General features: G+C 39.7%; 2 protein-coding genes across 3 annotated transcripts; one reads left to right on the top strand and one right to left on the bottom strand.

The window, feature by feature from the left end:
* Positions 1-21: 21 nt before the first annotated feature.
* ahi1 (Abelson helper integration site 1) lies at positions 22-10,157 on the top strand. Of its 2 annotated transcripts, XM_041060966.1 has the most exons (27): positions 22-77; positions 509-587; positions 878-996; positions 1,222-1,802; positions 1,915-2,003; positions 2,113-2,299; positions 2,465-2,657; positions 2,741-2,836; positions 2,963-3,148; positions 3,379-3,531; positions 3,848-3,980; positions 4,185-4,308; positions 4,602-4,831; positions 5,403-5,509; positions 5,635-5,753; positions 5,918-6,048; positions 6,154-6,294; positions 6,422-6,615; positions 6,743-6,782; positions 6,894-6,922; positions 7,418-7,535; positions 7,855-7,913; positions 8,081-8,146; positions 8,235-8,397; positions 8,487-8,572; positions 9,221-9,309; positions 9,497-10,157. In XM_041060966.1, exons 2-27 carry the CDS (start codon positions 578-580, stop codon positions 9,675-9,677), a joined length of 3,624 nt encoding a protein of 1,207 aa, XP_040916900.1. In that variant the 5' UTR covers positions 22-77; positions 509-577; the 3' UTR covers positions 9,678-10,157. The 2 variants fall into 2 exon arrangements, with proteins under 2 accessions (XP_040916900.1, XP_040916901.1); XM_041060967.1 differs by lacking the exon at positions 9,221-9,309 and having other exon boundaries at positions 9,497-9,634.
* Positions 10,047-15,774, bottom strand: slc18b1 (solute carrier family 18 member B1). The gene is made up of 14 exons (XM_041060968.1): positions 15,537-15,774; positions 15,179-15,318; positions 13,907-14,002; positions 13,724-13,797; positions 13,185-13,332; positions 12,812-12,968; positions 12,558-12,694; positions 12,358-12,459; positions 12,151-12,242; positions 11,914-12,009; positions 11,733-11,807; positions 11,476-11,569; positions 10,974-11,023; positions 10,047-10,809 (listed from the first exon to the last, which is right to left on the bottom strand). Exons 1-14 carry the CDS (start codon positions 15,565-15,567, stop codon positions 10,755-10,757), a joined length of 1,347 nt encoding a protein of 448 aa, XP_040916902.1. The 5' UTR covers positions 15,568-15,774; the 3' UTR covers positions 10,047-10,754.
* Between the last annotated feature and the right edge of the window lie 369 nt (positions 15,775-16,143).

Below are 16,143 nucleotides of genomic sequence, written 5' to 3'. Positions count from 1 at the left end.
ATCGTCTTTGCTGTGGTTGGCTTGGAAACCGTCGCAGCGTCGTTTGTGGGGTCGGAGGACAGCACAATCACTGCAGGGTAGATACACGCAGTTACCCCTTACTAACCCCTACACCGCTTTTTACGTTGATTTGTGTGAAGTTTGGTTTATTTTAAGGCTCACGTTACTTGTTGAAGAACCTAAACCGTGTTGTACCAAACGTAATAAGTTAACAATGCCACTTAGCTAGCGTTAGCATTTAGCAAGCTAGCTAAGGTTGCTAACGTTACATAGCGGTCTCACAAAGGTTGCTTTTCCGCACAAGTTTTACTGTTTTTTAATACTAAACATAAGTAGATTCCACAAAAAACACGATGCGGGTTTGTTCCAGTGTTTTTACCCAAATTGAACTTGCATGAAACAGTTAAACTGAACTAAGCTAATGTTGTGGGCACGTTACAAACCATTGGAGGATCACCCAGCAGAGATTTATTTAAAGTTAACGTTATCCCTGTTTTTTTATTTTTAGAATGAAAGCCTTCCTCCCTGGATTACTCTCCTTTTGCACTCAGAATGAGAGGCATTACAGTGCCTGAGGATGCCAGCGGGTGAGTTTAATGGTGGCCAGTAATGCGTTAAAGCATAAGACAGCATTTTAATGTTTTATACACTGTTGGGTAGTTTAATATCTAAAAATGCATTTTTTTAAAATCATTTTTTGCATGTAAATAAATGTTGTGAAGTAAAAAGCACACCATTTCTATCTGAAATGTGGTGGATTAGAGGTAAAAGTACAAGTACCTCTAAGTTATTCGTAAGTACAGTAAATGTGGCCTTCACCAGAGCAACACACACTGCTTTGATCAATTTTATTAATGATAGTGTAACCTTTTAACAGGTAATAGTGAGGACCGGGCAAAGACCCGGGAAAGATTCAACGAAGTCTTCAAGAAATACACTGAAACAGAGAAGAAAAAGTTGAAGAAGAAAAACCCTGAAACTCAGGAAACCATTGTGGTACGTGCTGTAATATGTGCACTTCTACCTTCAAGGGTTATACACTACTTGCAGAACATGTCTTAAAATCATCCCGGTAGATTCAGTATTCTGTATGCAGCATAACATTCATATTCTATGAATCTTCTTCCTCAAAAGTATACTGATGGCAGTGCAAACCAATGTTAATGATTGAAATCTCATTAAATCCTAACATTTCTTTGCTCTCTGATTTCCCTTCTTTAGCTTCAAAATCTGAAAAAGAATCTCAACCTTGACAAGGACACAGAAGATGATGAGACCATCCTCCAGAACACATATCACCCTGAACAGGGCAGCCCTCGCTACACCAAGAATATAAGGAGAGAGAGGGAAATAGCTGAAAAGGTTAATATCAACAACAACAGAAACCAAGAGGAGATTCAAACATCAAAAACCAAGAGGAAGAGTAAGAGGGAGCTTCCCGCCCTCCCCATATCAGAGGACACCACAAGTTACATCCAGAAGGATACAGATGGTGACAAGTCTGAGATTGCTTTTGAACCAGATGATATTGGTGGTGGAAAGGAACCAAAGCGAAAAAGTAAGAAGGGGAAAAGCAAAGGAGATTCAGGCGCCAAGGCAGAAAGCCAGGTAGAGGATGCAGAGGACAAGCTGCTGCATGAATACCAGCAGCAGATTGCGCAGGAGGAAGAGAGGACTCCTAAGAAGACAAGGGTCAAGACAGAAGAAGAGAGCTCTGTCTCCCAAAATGTTGCACTGAATAATGATGTTGGGAAGAAGAAAAAGAAGAAGCTAAAATCTGTAGTTAGAGAGTCGGATTTTGGGTTTGTGTCCTTTTTAATACACTATATATTTGTTGTGTTTTTTTACATTTAGCCATAAGCTAAGTTTTTTAGCTGATATTGAGATATGATTTACTCCTTATTGCTCCACAAGGGATCAGGATGAAGGTGCAGACCAGGATGCTGATGTGGAAAACGAAACTGAATCCAAGGGAAAAAAGAAAAAGAAGAAGAAAAAGCATGGTAACTGGATGCTAATTGTCAGAAAATAATTCACAAAGTTCTATTAAAATGTTGGTACAATGCATGATGTTGACGAATTTCAAGTTTTTTTTATTTTTCCATTTTTCAGTTGTCAAAGAAGAGAGTGAGACTGAGGCAGAAGCACCACAGAAGCCAACATTCGATGACAGCCTTGTGCTGGGAGTGTATGTTCACAGAACAGATCGCCTCAAAACAGACCTACTCATCTCACACCCAATGGTGAAGATCCATGTTGTTGATGAAATCACTGGACAGTATGTGAAGAAAGAAGACTGGTGAGAATGGATACTCTCAGATCCTATTTCCCTGTTGTGTTTCTATTACAGATTACATTCATTCTTTGGATACCACATACAGCATACAGTAAACACTAACTGTATGAATTCAGTGATTTTGTTCACCTTTAATGCATTAATATGTCTTGCTGTTGTCTTTAATAGCCATCGACCAGTTGCCTCATTTTATGAGCAAGAGAACGTCGACCACATTCTCCCCATCATGACTCAGCCTTTTGACTTCAAGAAGAACAAATCGATAATTCCAGAGTGGCAGGAGCAGATCATCTTCAATGAACGCTTTGGATACTTTGTGGAACAAAATGATGAAAGCCCCAGAGTCATACTTTTCTTTGAAGTAAGAGACATTTCATTTAGAAATATCTGGTCAATTTCAACATACCTGTCAATAATTGTTTTTCATTTAAATGTTTTGTAAAGATCCTGGACTTCATAACCATGGAAGAAGCAAGAGCCAACTTTGATGTTGACAAGCATGAACGAGGATTCAGAAAGATCGCGTGGGCGTTCCTCAAGGTACTGGGTTTGTCCTTGACACTGAGAAAAAAGACCATTCTGGCTTAATTTTAATAAAGTTTAAGGTTAAGTCCAAGTTAAGTTAATTGCTTATTTCCAACCTTATTTTATATTTCCCCCTTTTAGCTTGTTGGCACAAATGGTGTGCTGAACATCGACAGTAAACTTCGTCTCCAGCTCTTCTGTCCTCCACCTCGGTCCAAGAGACAACCTAAAACGATAGAGGTGGTCGAATGGTGGAGGAAGTACCCGAGGCACAAATACACATCCACGCTTTATGTTACAGTGAAAGGCATTAAACTCCCTGAGCATGTAAGTTAGTTGTCATTTTGTAGCTGCTATTGATTATTTCTTTGTTTATCTTTATACTGTCTCACATTTCTACTATATGAATGTACATAGGTGTATGTTTGACATGTTACATGTTAGTTATACCGTAGATAATGTTGCTTCACACATTCTGATGTAAAGTTCAAGTAAAGCCTCCAGTGGATTTACTGAGATGTTGTAGCTGAGATGTTTTTTTTTTTTTCATTCTGCAGGTGGACCCTAGCATGCGGTCCATGATGGCACTGCAGGAGGAGAGAGGCAGCACCTCCTACAGTGAGCTGCAGAACGAGGTCACCAAGAGAAGCCTGACACAGCCTCTAGACAGCAAGCCCCCGGTTTTGAGATGGAGCAGGCTGCCTGGTCAGGTTGGTGGAGTGCACAGATCTCAAAAAATATTTTAACTTTTGCATCATATGAACCATTTTAACCTGTATTCGTCACGGGATACATACGTTTTCAGGGTCAGTATATAAGCAGACTGGATGATATGAGGTAAATTCTTTGCAGACATGTAAGATTGTCTCAGCCTTTAATTGTAACTTCCCTTATCAAACTCCATCTACTGCATTTGGCACTTAGGTAGACTGAAACAACCTCAGACATATTTGCTCATGCTGTCTGACTCTGGTCTGGACAAACAGGGTTGACTGCACAAGCCTTATAGGAGTTTTTCTGTTACAGGTCTGCCGGATTCCTAACAAGCCCATGTTGGCATTTCGTGGCGGGCAGATGGGCTGTTTCACGGTGCTCTTCTCTCATGCTGGGACAATACTGGCTGCTGCTTGTGCTGACAGAGATGCTTTCCCTGTTGTAGGTAAGCAACACTTGATCTGTGTCAAACTCCCCTCCTGCTGATGCTCCTCTTGACTCCTCAGCGTAAATCTCCAGCTAATTAACTTGTTGTTTATACACAGTAGTCACGAACAGCACAGGGACCAACCTCAGGAGACAGCAAGTTCCAAGCATGCATAAAAAAAATGACAATATATAAAACTAACATGGTCATTTACTGTTTCAGTGTACGAGATTCCCTCTGGCAAGGTTTTGGCTGCCTTCAGTGGTCATCTTAAAATAGTCTACGATCTCTGCTGGTCCAGAGACGACCGGAGACTTTTGTCTGCCTCCTCTGATGGAACTGTCAGGTACATTTCTGTCAATCGAAAAACAAACAAATAAATAGTGCAGTGAATGAAACAATGGCGTATGAAGTGTTACTTCTGGTGACCGAATTGCTATTTTTTTGTAGTGTCTCTAGGGGGAGTAAGTGCTCCTCTCATGTATAGCACTCTACTGTTGTCTGTCTTTGTTTTACCAGTGACACAGCAGGTTTTGGGCTGTGGTGACTGACTGAAGAGTTTCAATGAAATATCACATTTTTTGTATAAAATAATATTTGCATTATTCACTTTTTCTTCATCTTGCTCTTCTCCTTCAGAGAGTGGAATGTGGAGAGGCTTCTGGGAACGGCCCAGAAGGTGCTCCCTCATCCATCCTTTGTGTACTGTGCTCAGTACCACCCCACAGCCCAGAGCCTGGTGGTGACTGGGGGTTACGACAGTCTGGTGCGAGTGTGGAGGCTTGATGTCGATGACGTGAACGGCCAGCTGCTGCAGGAATTCGAGGGTCACAACAGTTTCGTCAATACAGTTTGTTTTGACTCTGAAGGTATGGAGTTCACAATGGTCTGTCTGTATGTGTAGGCCCTGCTTATAGATTAGCAATCTGGGTACCCAGCCTCTCACACTGCATGCTGACACAGGCCTCCAGCCACCCACCTCGTCCGTGCATAAAGAATAAATGCATAAAGTCTATATCTTGATTTGTTTTATATAATGTTGCGGCTTCAGTATTTAGCTGAGAATTCAAGCCTTTATGCTTGAAACTTCTTTTGGACTTGCCTGAGTTGCTGAACTATTTGTTTAGTCTTTCTTATGTCTGCTGGCCACCCAGATGGAACATGTTTTGATTTGTTTTTGGAAAAAGTAGACTGAAATAAGATATACTATATCTTATTACGATATCACACACAGAAACATTCCGTGAATCAAGCTACGTGAAATTTTGTGTATATGAGCATGCATGTGTTCCTGTCTATGAATTTGTGATGAGAATAATATTTATTTTTGCTAATCTTACTATCTATTGTAAAGCTAATTATTGTTCACTTTTGTACTGAATGCGAGTCCTGGCTTGTTTTGTAATGCACCTTCATTACTTCCTTATGTGTTGGAATTAGGGAGGAGAATGTTCTCAGCAGACAACAATGGCCTGATCATTGTGTGGAAAACTTCAGTAAATGACAGCAGGCAGCATCAGCCATGTCACCGCTGGTGTGTAGAAAAGGTACAGGAGTTGATATTTGTTGTTTTTGGTATGCACATATAAAACGGTATACTTTAATCAAATATTTACTGAGACACAAAATTATTCTACTTTAATTTGAAACGCTATGTGTTGTCTCTTCGCAGAAAATTGATGAGAGTGACCTCAGCGGTATCCCCATCAACATGCTGCAGCTCCATCCAAACGGGCGTTGCCTGCTCATCCATGCCAAAGACAGTGTCCTGAGGATGATAGACTTGAGAATGTAAATAAGACAAAACTTAAAAAGTACCATCTGAAGTTTCAGGAAATAGCCTGATCAAATGTTAGATGATATATGAATGTATCACCATCTGCCATTATGATTTGTCCTGTGTTTAAAATCAAAATATAGATTTGTATTTTAACTATATAAATCCCCCCTTTCAGTCTGGCTGTGAAGAAGTACACTGGAGCCACAAACTACAGAGAGAGGATTTACAGCACCTTCACACCATGTGGGAACTTCATCTTTTCTGGTAGTGAGGATGGGATGGCGTATGTCTGGAATACAGACACAGGTAAGGCTCATGGGTTTTCTTGCAATAGAGAAGCCGGTCAGTTCTTAACAGCTTTGACAGTATTCTTCCTAGCTGCTTCAGCTGTTAGTTGTGTTGTCTTCCCAGGTGACCAAGTTGCAGTGTACTCTGAGCTTTGCTACCCCACTGCTCTCCACGGCGTGTCGTTCCACCCTCACGAGAACATGGTAGCTTTCTGTGCCTTCGGTCAGAGCCAGCCTGTCCATGTGTATATGTACGACCACAAAGGTTTGTGAAAAGCCAGAACAAATACAATTTTTTCTGTGGAGTCAAAAGAGCTGTTTGAGTCAGACAGTAGTCACTCACAGCCACTGAAAAACACTGAGCTACAACTTTGTCTTACTGTTCCATACAGTGTCCCAACTGGAAGTGCACCATATAAAAGCAGCGAGCAGATCAGCTTCTACAGACCCCAAAACCGTCCGAAACACACCCGACCCCCCGGTGTTACAGGACAGATCTGCTGCTTCAGCCATGGATCAGTTTGCCCAAACAACAAGAATCGCACTGAAAATGCAGTGTGTTAAGGAACAGCTGGATTCAGTACTTGTAAATACTCATTGTCTATAACTTTTTTTAAATATATTTTGAAACAAGCAGCTTGTAGTTTAAATTCTTATTACAGTCAGACAACAGAGTATGCACAAAAGTTTCAACCCTTTCAAAACATTTCTAGGATCAAAGGTCTTCAACTTCTGGATACGTTTATGAGCAAGGTACAGTATGATTAGCATGCTGCATTACATTTAGGTTGATCTGTGTTTGCGCAATAGTGTTATCTCTTCGCATACATGGAAAATATTCTCATGTTTGCATTACTCACTCAGGGAGGAGCTCGACATCAGATGCTTGCGCGGTGAGTATTTTGATTGGTAGTCCATAAACACGCCTTTGTATGTTTAATCTTTATTGAGGCCACAGATGGTGATATAACCTGTTGAACACCTTATGCCACCATAGATTTTGTTTTCTATAATCTCTGTCTAAATCAGCTGAGTTTCACTCAAGCTTTTCAGGAAATATGCCACAGAAATAACTTCATAGAGCTACAGTCTTTGTGTTTTTAATAATAAACTCAAACCTTGCTTATCACTGCATCACAGCAGTGCATTACATTTCTAGTAAGCCCATTATTATTCAGGTTATCTTGCTGGCTGTCATTATATATAGTATTTATTGGAAACTTTGACATTTCCATTTAATCTTGCCTTCAAGTTGACCTAAACGTAACCAGTGACCAGGAAAAGTGCCTGAGCAGATCTATGTGAAATACATCATACTTGTTAAATGACTGCTGTTGTGAAATTAAAAAAATTTCTATGTAACTGAAGTCCAGCTCTTTTCTTTTCAGACAGGATTAAATGCCTCATTACCACCTCCATCTCTCCTGTCGCCGCACTCCAGGCTGCAGCTCTCGGGTTCTGTGGCGGAGCAGCTTATCCCCCAGGCAGCCCTGAGCACCCAAAGTCGTCAGTGGCTTGTTCAGTTAATCACATAGTGATTTGTATTTAACCAATGAATGGCTTTACTGCAGCCCTCTTGACATGTGAGGTCAAATATTTTCCGAAGATTATAGCTGAGCAGAGTAAAGTATGGGGCAACCAGAATGCTACCAGAATTGTGCTTTAGAGTCTGAAGCATGTACACCATACACAGAGAAAGAGACGGACCTCTTGTAATTTTGACTTGTATCCGTAAGTGATCTCTGTAAACACAAGTCACTGGGTTGTGTTGAAATATTTATGCTGGCTCTTTGTTGTGTTTTTTTTTTTTTTCTTGTAATTGCAGGCAGGTTCAGTCAAGTTGGTCAGCGTCTAAAAGGAGCTTCATCTTTCAGGCTACAGACGGTAACAGTTTTAGAAATGTATTTCCTAATGTGCTGCTGTTTGTGATGTGTTTTTTGCTTTGTTTGTGAAATGAATTTTAACCAGATGAACTTTACTGCGCCAATTTGACAATAAGCTCCTACTGAAGTCTACTGCAAGATTTACATGAAGTTCTTTTTTCTCTTCAGACGCTTCCTGACCACCTTTCCTCAGGCGTGCATGTGGAAACAGATTCTGCCCCTGTTGAACAAGTTGTAAGTATCCACCGTAGCTGTGAGCTCAGTTACATTCAGCCTTTTCCCTCTCATGTTCAGTCCCTCCACCACTGTGCTCGTCTCGCAGGTGGTCTCGCTTTATGACTACAGAGCCAATCGGTCTGATGAACTGACCATACGCCGCGGTGATGTCATCCAAGTGCTGTACAAAGACAATGACAGCTGGTGGTTTGGGCGCCTGGTCAATGGGCAGCAGGGATATTTTCTTGCTTCTTATGTAGCAGATCAGAGTAAGTGGATTATATTTTACTGTGGTTGATGGGCAGTTTTCGGATGATCCAAGAGAACCCTCCACATATGACTTATTTTATTCTCGTAGGAGATTTCAGCGAAGAGGTCACTCAGCCCGTAGAGGCACACACAGCCATGTCTGAGGGGACTGTTGAGAGGTCCACACCAACCAGGGTAAGGAGATAGAACAGTACAGTGCATGTCCTGGATTTGAATCATTTCTTTTTTCCTCAACAATGTAAAGGAACTGAAAGGTGAAGCAGGGTGTGGCTGTAACAGAGGGTGTACATTACTTGCACACCAGATGATCGTCTTCCTCCTGTGTCTATGGTTCCTTGGGTTTCTGTTTCGTAAAGCGATACTTCTCCTCCATCTGTCTTTTGAACATCACACACCAGCTGCAGGCCTGAAAAGTGGCTTTAAAAAGTCTTATGTTGGTCCCTTTTAACTGTAGCTGTCTTCAACTTGAATTTGTCTCAGCAGTTGATGAAAGAGTTGGATTAAAAAGACAAAAACTATACACAGCATTCTGTCAACAATTCAGCCACAAATACCCTTCCTCAGGTTACCATTTATTTGTATTCATGTGTCGCCTCATGTCTCCCGAGGAAGATAATTTGTGGTTGAAATGTTGTTATGTCCGTGTAGAACAAAAGACTTGGCTATAAGCTGGCAGTTAGCAGTGTGCTGGCGTTTTTTCGTCAGTATTGTTACCCAGCACCTGCAGAGACCTTCTGGTTGTGTCTTTACGGTGTTATACTATCTTTTACTGTCCTTCTCCTGGTTGTCACTTTCTGTTTTCTTCTTTTTTCCTTTTCCAAGGTATCTGCTGCAATTAGTTCTTCTGGGGAACTTCGGTTTCTTTCTGAGCCGACCCTTTCTGACACAGAACCTGAGTTGACTGATGCCAAGTAAGTGGCTGACTTTGCTTAAATGCTGTTGACTACTTTCACAGTGGCATGGGTACTAAACGCTGCATGACGCTCCAAATGTCGGTCTTCTTAAAGTAAAGCAAGACGCCATGGGTTTATGACTGACATGTTATATTATGGTTTATGAAATAATGAATGCTGATTGCAAGCTATGGTCTGTCCACAGAGCTAAAAGGAAAAAGAAGGTGAAAAAGCCAGGAGTCCCTGCACTGTCACCTCAGGCCACTTTTTCAGATGCAGATGCTTCGGGGTCGACCAGCAGCAGGCGGAGAGGCAGATCAACAGACAGACCTCTCCCGAAGAGACCCACAGGTCGGACTAACAGTGCCTTCGAGCCTGATACGTAAACTCATGGACACATGATTGTTTTGAGTGTTTTTTCATATAAAACTCATTGTGGGAATAAAAACTAACCTTGCAGTGTGCTGTATTTTTACTGTTTGAACATTTTTTACAGTTTGTCAGTATGCTCTGTATTGTACTTACACACAGATCAATCCACAAAATGTTAAATTTTGTTTATAAAAATGTTTTCACATCAAGAATTGTACAGTTCTGAGAATTTTTTGTATGCTTTACATTTTAAAATCTATGTAAACTAATTGACTGTGTCAATAATTTATAGTAATAAGAATAATAATGGAATTTTCACTGACACGTTTCTGTAATATTGTAGTTCTATAAAATACAGATTATAATTTTCAAATGTTTTGTTTCTCTTTTTCCATGTTAAGAATTTGAAAAGTCACACTCCTCTGCAGTCGTACTTGACCTATAAATTATTACTTAAAAAATTACTTGAGTCAGTAAAGTTTAGTTACCTGTAAATGGACATAAATGTCTTTTTATTTCAAAATTATAATCCACATCAACATACAGCATCACTACTTGCAGTGAGATCTGTATTAAACTATACCATGACCTGTGTAATACATCGCTTCAAAGATTGTTACTGTTATAAACAAGGTTATTTTCCTTTACATAACAATGAACGTGTTTGACACCTCTTGACATGTTTAACTTCAACATGAAATCCAAGGCACGTGATGTAGAAAACTAAGCTCATTAATACATTTGGCTTGTGGCCTGGACTTGAAATGTCCTGTGATTTCCAGTGGTTGACCATATTGATTCATGTTACATTCATCCAAAGTGCAGCTTGAAGACACTGCTCAGTATGAAATAATCTGACATTTCATAAAAACATAATAAAACTAGTACATGAAAATATGCAACAAAATGTTTCCATGACCCAAGTAAAAATCGCTACAATCCCTGCAACCCAATAATTTATATTTTACAAGAGTTACAAATTAATACATTTAATAATAAAAGTAAAAATAAAACAGTTTAACTTGAAGACTGACGCCAATAAGCGGATGAAACATTAAGATCTGACGTCCTTGCATGTGTTTCTGAGGCTCTCATTCATCCAGGAGAGGAGTTCTTTCATCTGTTTGTCTCCCATCTTCTGGAATACTTTAATTCAAATATAGAAGAACGTGTTACAGCCTGCATGTTGCTGGAAACTGCACAAATAAAGTCTAAATATCTTTCCATGTACTATACAGTATATATAAATATATGGGGCATCTAAAGACATGATATAAATCTGATTCTCCTAATTTGAAGTTAATGATTACCTTTGTTGTTGAGGTCGTTGAAAGACATAATACACAGCGAGGAGAAAGGCCTGAGGACAGAGTGGTTGTTGAGTGTAACGGCTGAGAAACAAGGATCACACGCTTCTTTCTCTATCAGTCTCCATCAAGTGACTGATACCCATGAATGATTCCCAGCCTTGGAATTACAATTATCCATCAAAATCCATTATCCATTCAAGTAAAGAAGCGTGCTTCACAATTTCATGCTGTCTCTGCAACACCGGCAACATTATACAGGCCTGAAAATAAACCATAGAAAAGCACTGTCTCTAACGTATAGCCGAGTGCATGAGTAACTGATTGTTTGTTCCTGATAACGTGGTGATAAGCTATGAACTGGGATCTTTCAATCAAGAGAAGACAATAAAAAGTTAATATGTCAGCAGGTGAGGATGTGCGTTGCATTTCCATGGCTCCATTTGTCCTTTCATCACATGAATCTTCTTGCAAATACTTGAACACTGCATAAACTGCTACTTACAGCCAGAAATGTCAAGCCTCCTTGGACTGCAGCTGCCCACTCAAAGCTCAGATGTTGTGTGATAAGGCCACCCACTATTGGGCCATAAAACATCCTTGAAAAAAAAAAAAAACAATTTCCCACTTTAAAAGGAAGGAAATTAGTACCAACCACTGAGACAGCTGATTTCATATCTACTGTATTATCAGCATCTGAGGTTTTCTTTTCCAGATTCATAAAATTGCTTTTGTATGTCAGTAAAAGCCAGAATGATTTACCCCATGGACCAAACTGCACCAAACAGGCCCGACACCATTCCAAGAGTACTAAGCCCTTCTTCAAATGATTGTCCACTGTAAAAAACAAAAGAATTTTAGTGTACATGTTTCACCTTGCATTATGTGAGAAAAAATAAATAAAGGTTGGGAATGTAGGTGCACAACATGTGAAGCCACTCACTATGCACATGTGATGATCTCAGGGAACGTGGGGATTGCAGTCATGCCCAGAGAAAACCCAATTACTCCAAGCATGAGGACGAGTAACCACAGCTGACTGCACATACGGACCCACAACCACAAAAACAGTACAAATGTACAATATCAGAGACAGCAAAATAAGCATATTTCCAAAAATGTCAGACAGTCCTACAGTACAGTCTTAGTTACTTTCCACCTGTAGCACATGCTCACTCACCTCGGGGTGTGGAGGAAAGGAGCAGGACCCAGCAAACAGAACCCGGCTGCTGTGGCAAGACTTCCTGTCACCATGAACCAACTCCTAGTGGCCTGATGAACACACACACACAAACACAGCACACAGAGGATTTTGTTCATGTTCAAAATGACAGACATACATTTATAAAAGAATTTCCGTATTTAATCATGTTGAATTCATACTCACAGGATATTTATCAGTGAAATAACCCATCAGCGGTGACGCCAGACAGTATGGTAACGACAAACCAAGCATGATGAGTCCCACGTAGCCGGGTGAGAGGCTAAACTAGGAACAACAGAGAGGAAAAAATACTCATTCACATGATGCACAAAAAATGTTCTACCCACAACAAGCTGACTTTATGAGAAGGTATGAAAAATTACCCTCTCAATAGCAAACAGGGACAACGTGGCATCCAAGAAGCCCAGACCTGCACTAAGAGTGAATATCACATAGCAGATCAGTAATATTTTCACGTGAGTGAGAAGCCGAAAGAATGAATCTTTCGAGGGGTCTGCGTCTGAGTGGGGAGAAGCAAAAAACACAGATAACAGTTATAATCAGAGGGAAAAACAAAAGAAATACTGTACTGACATTACTGAAAATGCACAAATGATTTCCTGGAATCCCCTGCTACCTATGGTTGGCAAGATGTAAATGTTGAAAGGCACCATAATCAACAGGAAAAATCCAAGAAGCATAAAAGGGGCTTCATATCCAAATGACTGATAGAACCACCCTCCTACTGGCGGGCCGAGAATAAGACCAAGGCCTGTGAAAATCTCCAAACTACCCTAAAGGGAGAGAAATGAAGCACATTAAAATATGGAATTATATACACAAGCAATCTGTATCATACTGTATGCCAAAAAATGCTTTTATGTTTTTATTTCCCATGGTACCAGGGAAATGGGAGATACAAAACAACTCCTACTATAATGCTTTTTTGTTTGCTCGTGATTCTAATGTCTAAACAACATGCCAGGAAGACAAGGGTTGTCTACACTCACCAAAACAGTCGCCACATTGTTTGGGAATATTTTTGCTGTCATGGCAAAAGAAGAGGTCATTGCAGCAGCAAAGCCCACGGCGTCAACGGACCTTACTATAAAGCACAGACTAATGAAAGTGGGTCCTGCAGGAACCCGATCAAGTAATCTGTGAGAAGACAATCAAGCTAATGTCAAACACACCTCAAAATAGAAAGATTGAATCAAATGGAGGCAGGCTTAATAAGCTGTTTATTCAGAAGAATGGAGTGTGATTGATTAAAAAACAAAACAGCTAAACACATCAACAACTAAGACTCATAATTTTCACACCAGGTCAAATTACAGATCCTGACTCATTCATATTAAAACCAACAGAGCATTAGTCTGTGGCTCTCAGCCCCAAGCCCATTTACTCCTAATGAAGACATAGTATTTGTTGTTGATGTTTAGATGATATTTTGGAAAATGGGTCACACATGTATGGTCATGAGGAAGGTACATGATATGTCTCTGTGTCCACCATCATTGCTGACGTCGTTCATGAGAGCAACACTCACCCAAACAGAATGGTGCAGCCTGACGACACAAAAAGTCCTGAAATGAGCATAAACTTTGCGCCAATTTGGACAATCTGATACGACGACAAAGAGCGAGAGTCAGTTACGCCTGTGCAGGACATTGCACAACAAATAGCACTGATAATGATACTGATCTGATAAGAAATGATGACATATACTTACATATTTTCCCAGTATTAATGAACCAATTAAATTGCAGACAGCGTAGCAGCCAAATATGAGACCAATGACAGTCTGACTGGCTCCTTTCTTTATTGCCTGTGTGGGAATATTTATGCAGTGTTTCAATAGGTCTTAGTGGAAATGATTCTCTCACTGTACGCTTCGACAATAAAGTCATGCAACCTAAGTAGAAAAAGCAATAAATAAAATTCAAATTTCTTAAACAAGCCAATAAAAGGAAAAAATAAATGGCCGCGAATGTACAGTTGTCACTGAATTTTTACTCATGTCATCAGATGAACACAAAAGGCCTGCTGAGTAAAACAGAGCCAGTAATTCATTAGCCTTCAGGGAATCTTTCTGATGCCTAGCACATGATTTACCCATTGGTTCCATGGAGCAGAAACTACTACAGAGTTTTTAAAGGGAACTGGTGAAGGCTGTCTGATTGGTGAGTTTTACAGTGACATAGGGGCATTTCAAGATATGGGCACTCTCTCTCTACAGAACGTGACCCTTCACCCTACTTTCACTTTCTTTTTCATAACAGCCTAAGAAATCAATCAGTTCACTTTCCAACCCCTTAAATCAACTAACAGTGGAGCTTTCCCAACCCTGACAGAGCCTGTCAGCTGTTGTGTCATATATTTACCAGCAGTCATGTGATCAAAATATACACAAAACAACCTCTACTCTCTCTCCCCACGTTTCCTGTTTCTCTTCACTATGTTTATCAAATAAAGGCTCAAATTGGTCTTTATTTGATAGATACAGGTTGCATTTCAGTTTCTTTGTTGACAGGATAAAATGTGTATTTTGATGCACATGCATGTCAACGGAAAGAGACTCATGTCCACTTTAAACAAATCAATATTCCATATAATAATTTAAAATTAATTTACAGTGTAAAAGGACATTTTGGCATAAACTGAAATTTTATAATTTTATAATGTTTTGCAGATTACACCTCCATGTCCACAAAAGGCTGCTGATATTTGATGTTCAGTATCTTATAAGCTCCCGGACAGACATTTTTATTAGTTGTGAACTGAATGAATTTCAGACCCCAGCATGCCTGTCTAATACATCTTAAGGTGCCCTTTATAAAGTGTTCTTAATACTGGATTTATTAATTGTTCCTAAATATAGTACTAGAGATTAATAGACTAGTTATAAGTCATTAATAACAACAACTTTTAAGTTACCAGGTTTTGAAAAATCCCTTCGTGGCTTAGTTTATTTCATTCATTTATTTATTTCTTTTCAGCTTACCTCAGTGGGGAAAAATGGGCCTAATATTGAGTAGCAAATCATTGAACTGAAGTTGACAGATGCCATTGATATTAAAGTGAGAATCTGTTGTCTTGTCATCCTCGGGGGAGGATCTGTTGATTCTGATGAAGTGCTGTTGTCTGACATATAATAAAAAAAAACGGAAATGAACAAAAGTAAAGGAACAGAAAAAGAGGGATACTGAGATTTGACAATGCTGAATGTAAAGAACACAGAGTGCAAAGACAAAGCAGGTCAAGGGTTAATTCAGCTATCACTATTAGTTCAAATCAGATAATTCACTGTCAGCAATTGACGCTTTCAGGCTACATCTATTACATTTGTAAAAGTCACCAACCTCTTTGCTGTAAGTCAACGTGTGCGTCCATGCTTAATTTTTCCGGGTTTCTTATCGAGTTGCTCTGGTCAGAAGCTCAGACGGTGACATAACGACACACGGACGAGACGAGGAATCCAGAAAACACCGACAGACAAACAGCCAAACAGTCTCTGACCGTCTGACCGGCGACGATAATCTGCACTCCTGACTCTGAGAAACGCTCACGTTGAGTGTTTCCTCAATGAAGCCAAGTGTCAAACAACAAATCATGAAGAAAGATGACTTTCCCTTGATGCCTTCAAAATAAAAGCACACCTTCCGGTAACTACCGGAAGCTGTAGTTAGTTAGTTTAGTAGACTTTCGTAAACTTTTACACTTATACCTTATTCTACAATTAATGCATAAAGATTCCTAATTTATGAACTACATGTTGGAAAAAATGACAAAATAAATATCATAAGAGAGTAAGAAGAGAGTAAAGGGGGGAAAAGCCAAACAGGAAATGAAAAAATAACAACAAAAACATTTTGAACAATAGATTTTCTTTTTATTACATTTTGTCCAGCCTATAGGTCCTTTTAAACCTATGGTCATATCATTTTTCTTTCCTTCACAAAAAAAAAG

The sequence above is a fragment of the Toxotes jaculatrix genome, chromosome 17 (assembly GCF_017976425.1).
Source record: "Toxotes jaculatrix isolate fToxJac2 chromosome 17, fToxJac2.pri, whole genome shotgun sequence".
Taxonomy (NCBI): Eukaryota; Metazoa; Chordata; class Actinopteri; family Toxotidae; genus Toxotes; species Toxotes jaculatrix.
This window is presented reverse-complemented; position numbering and strand designations above follow the sequence as displayed.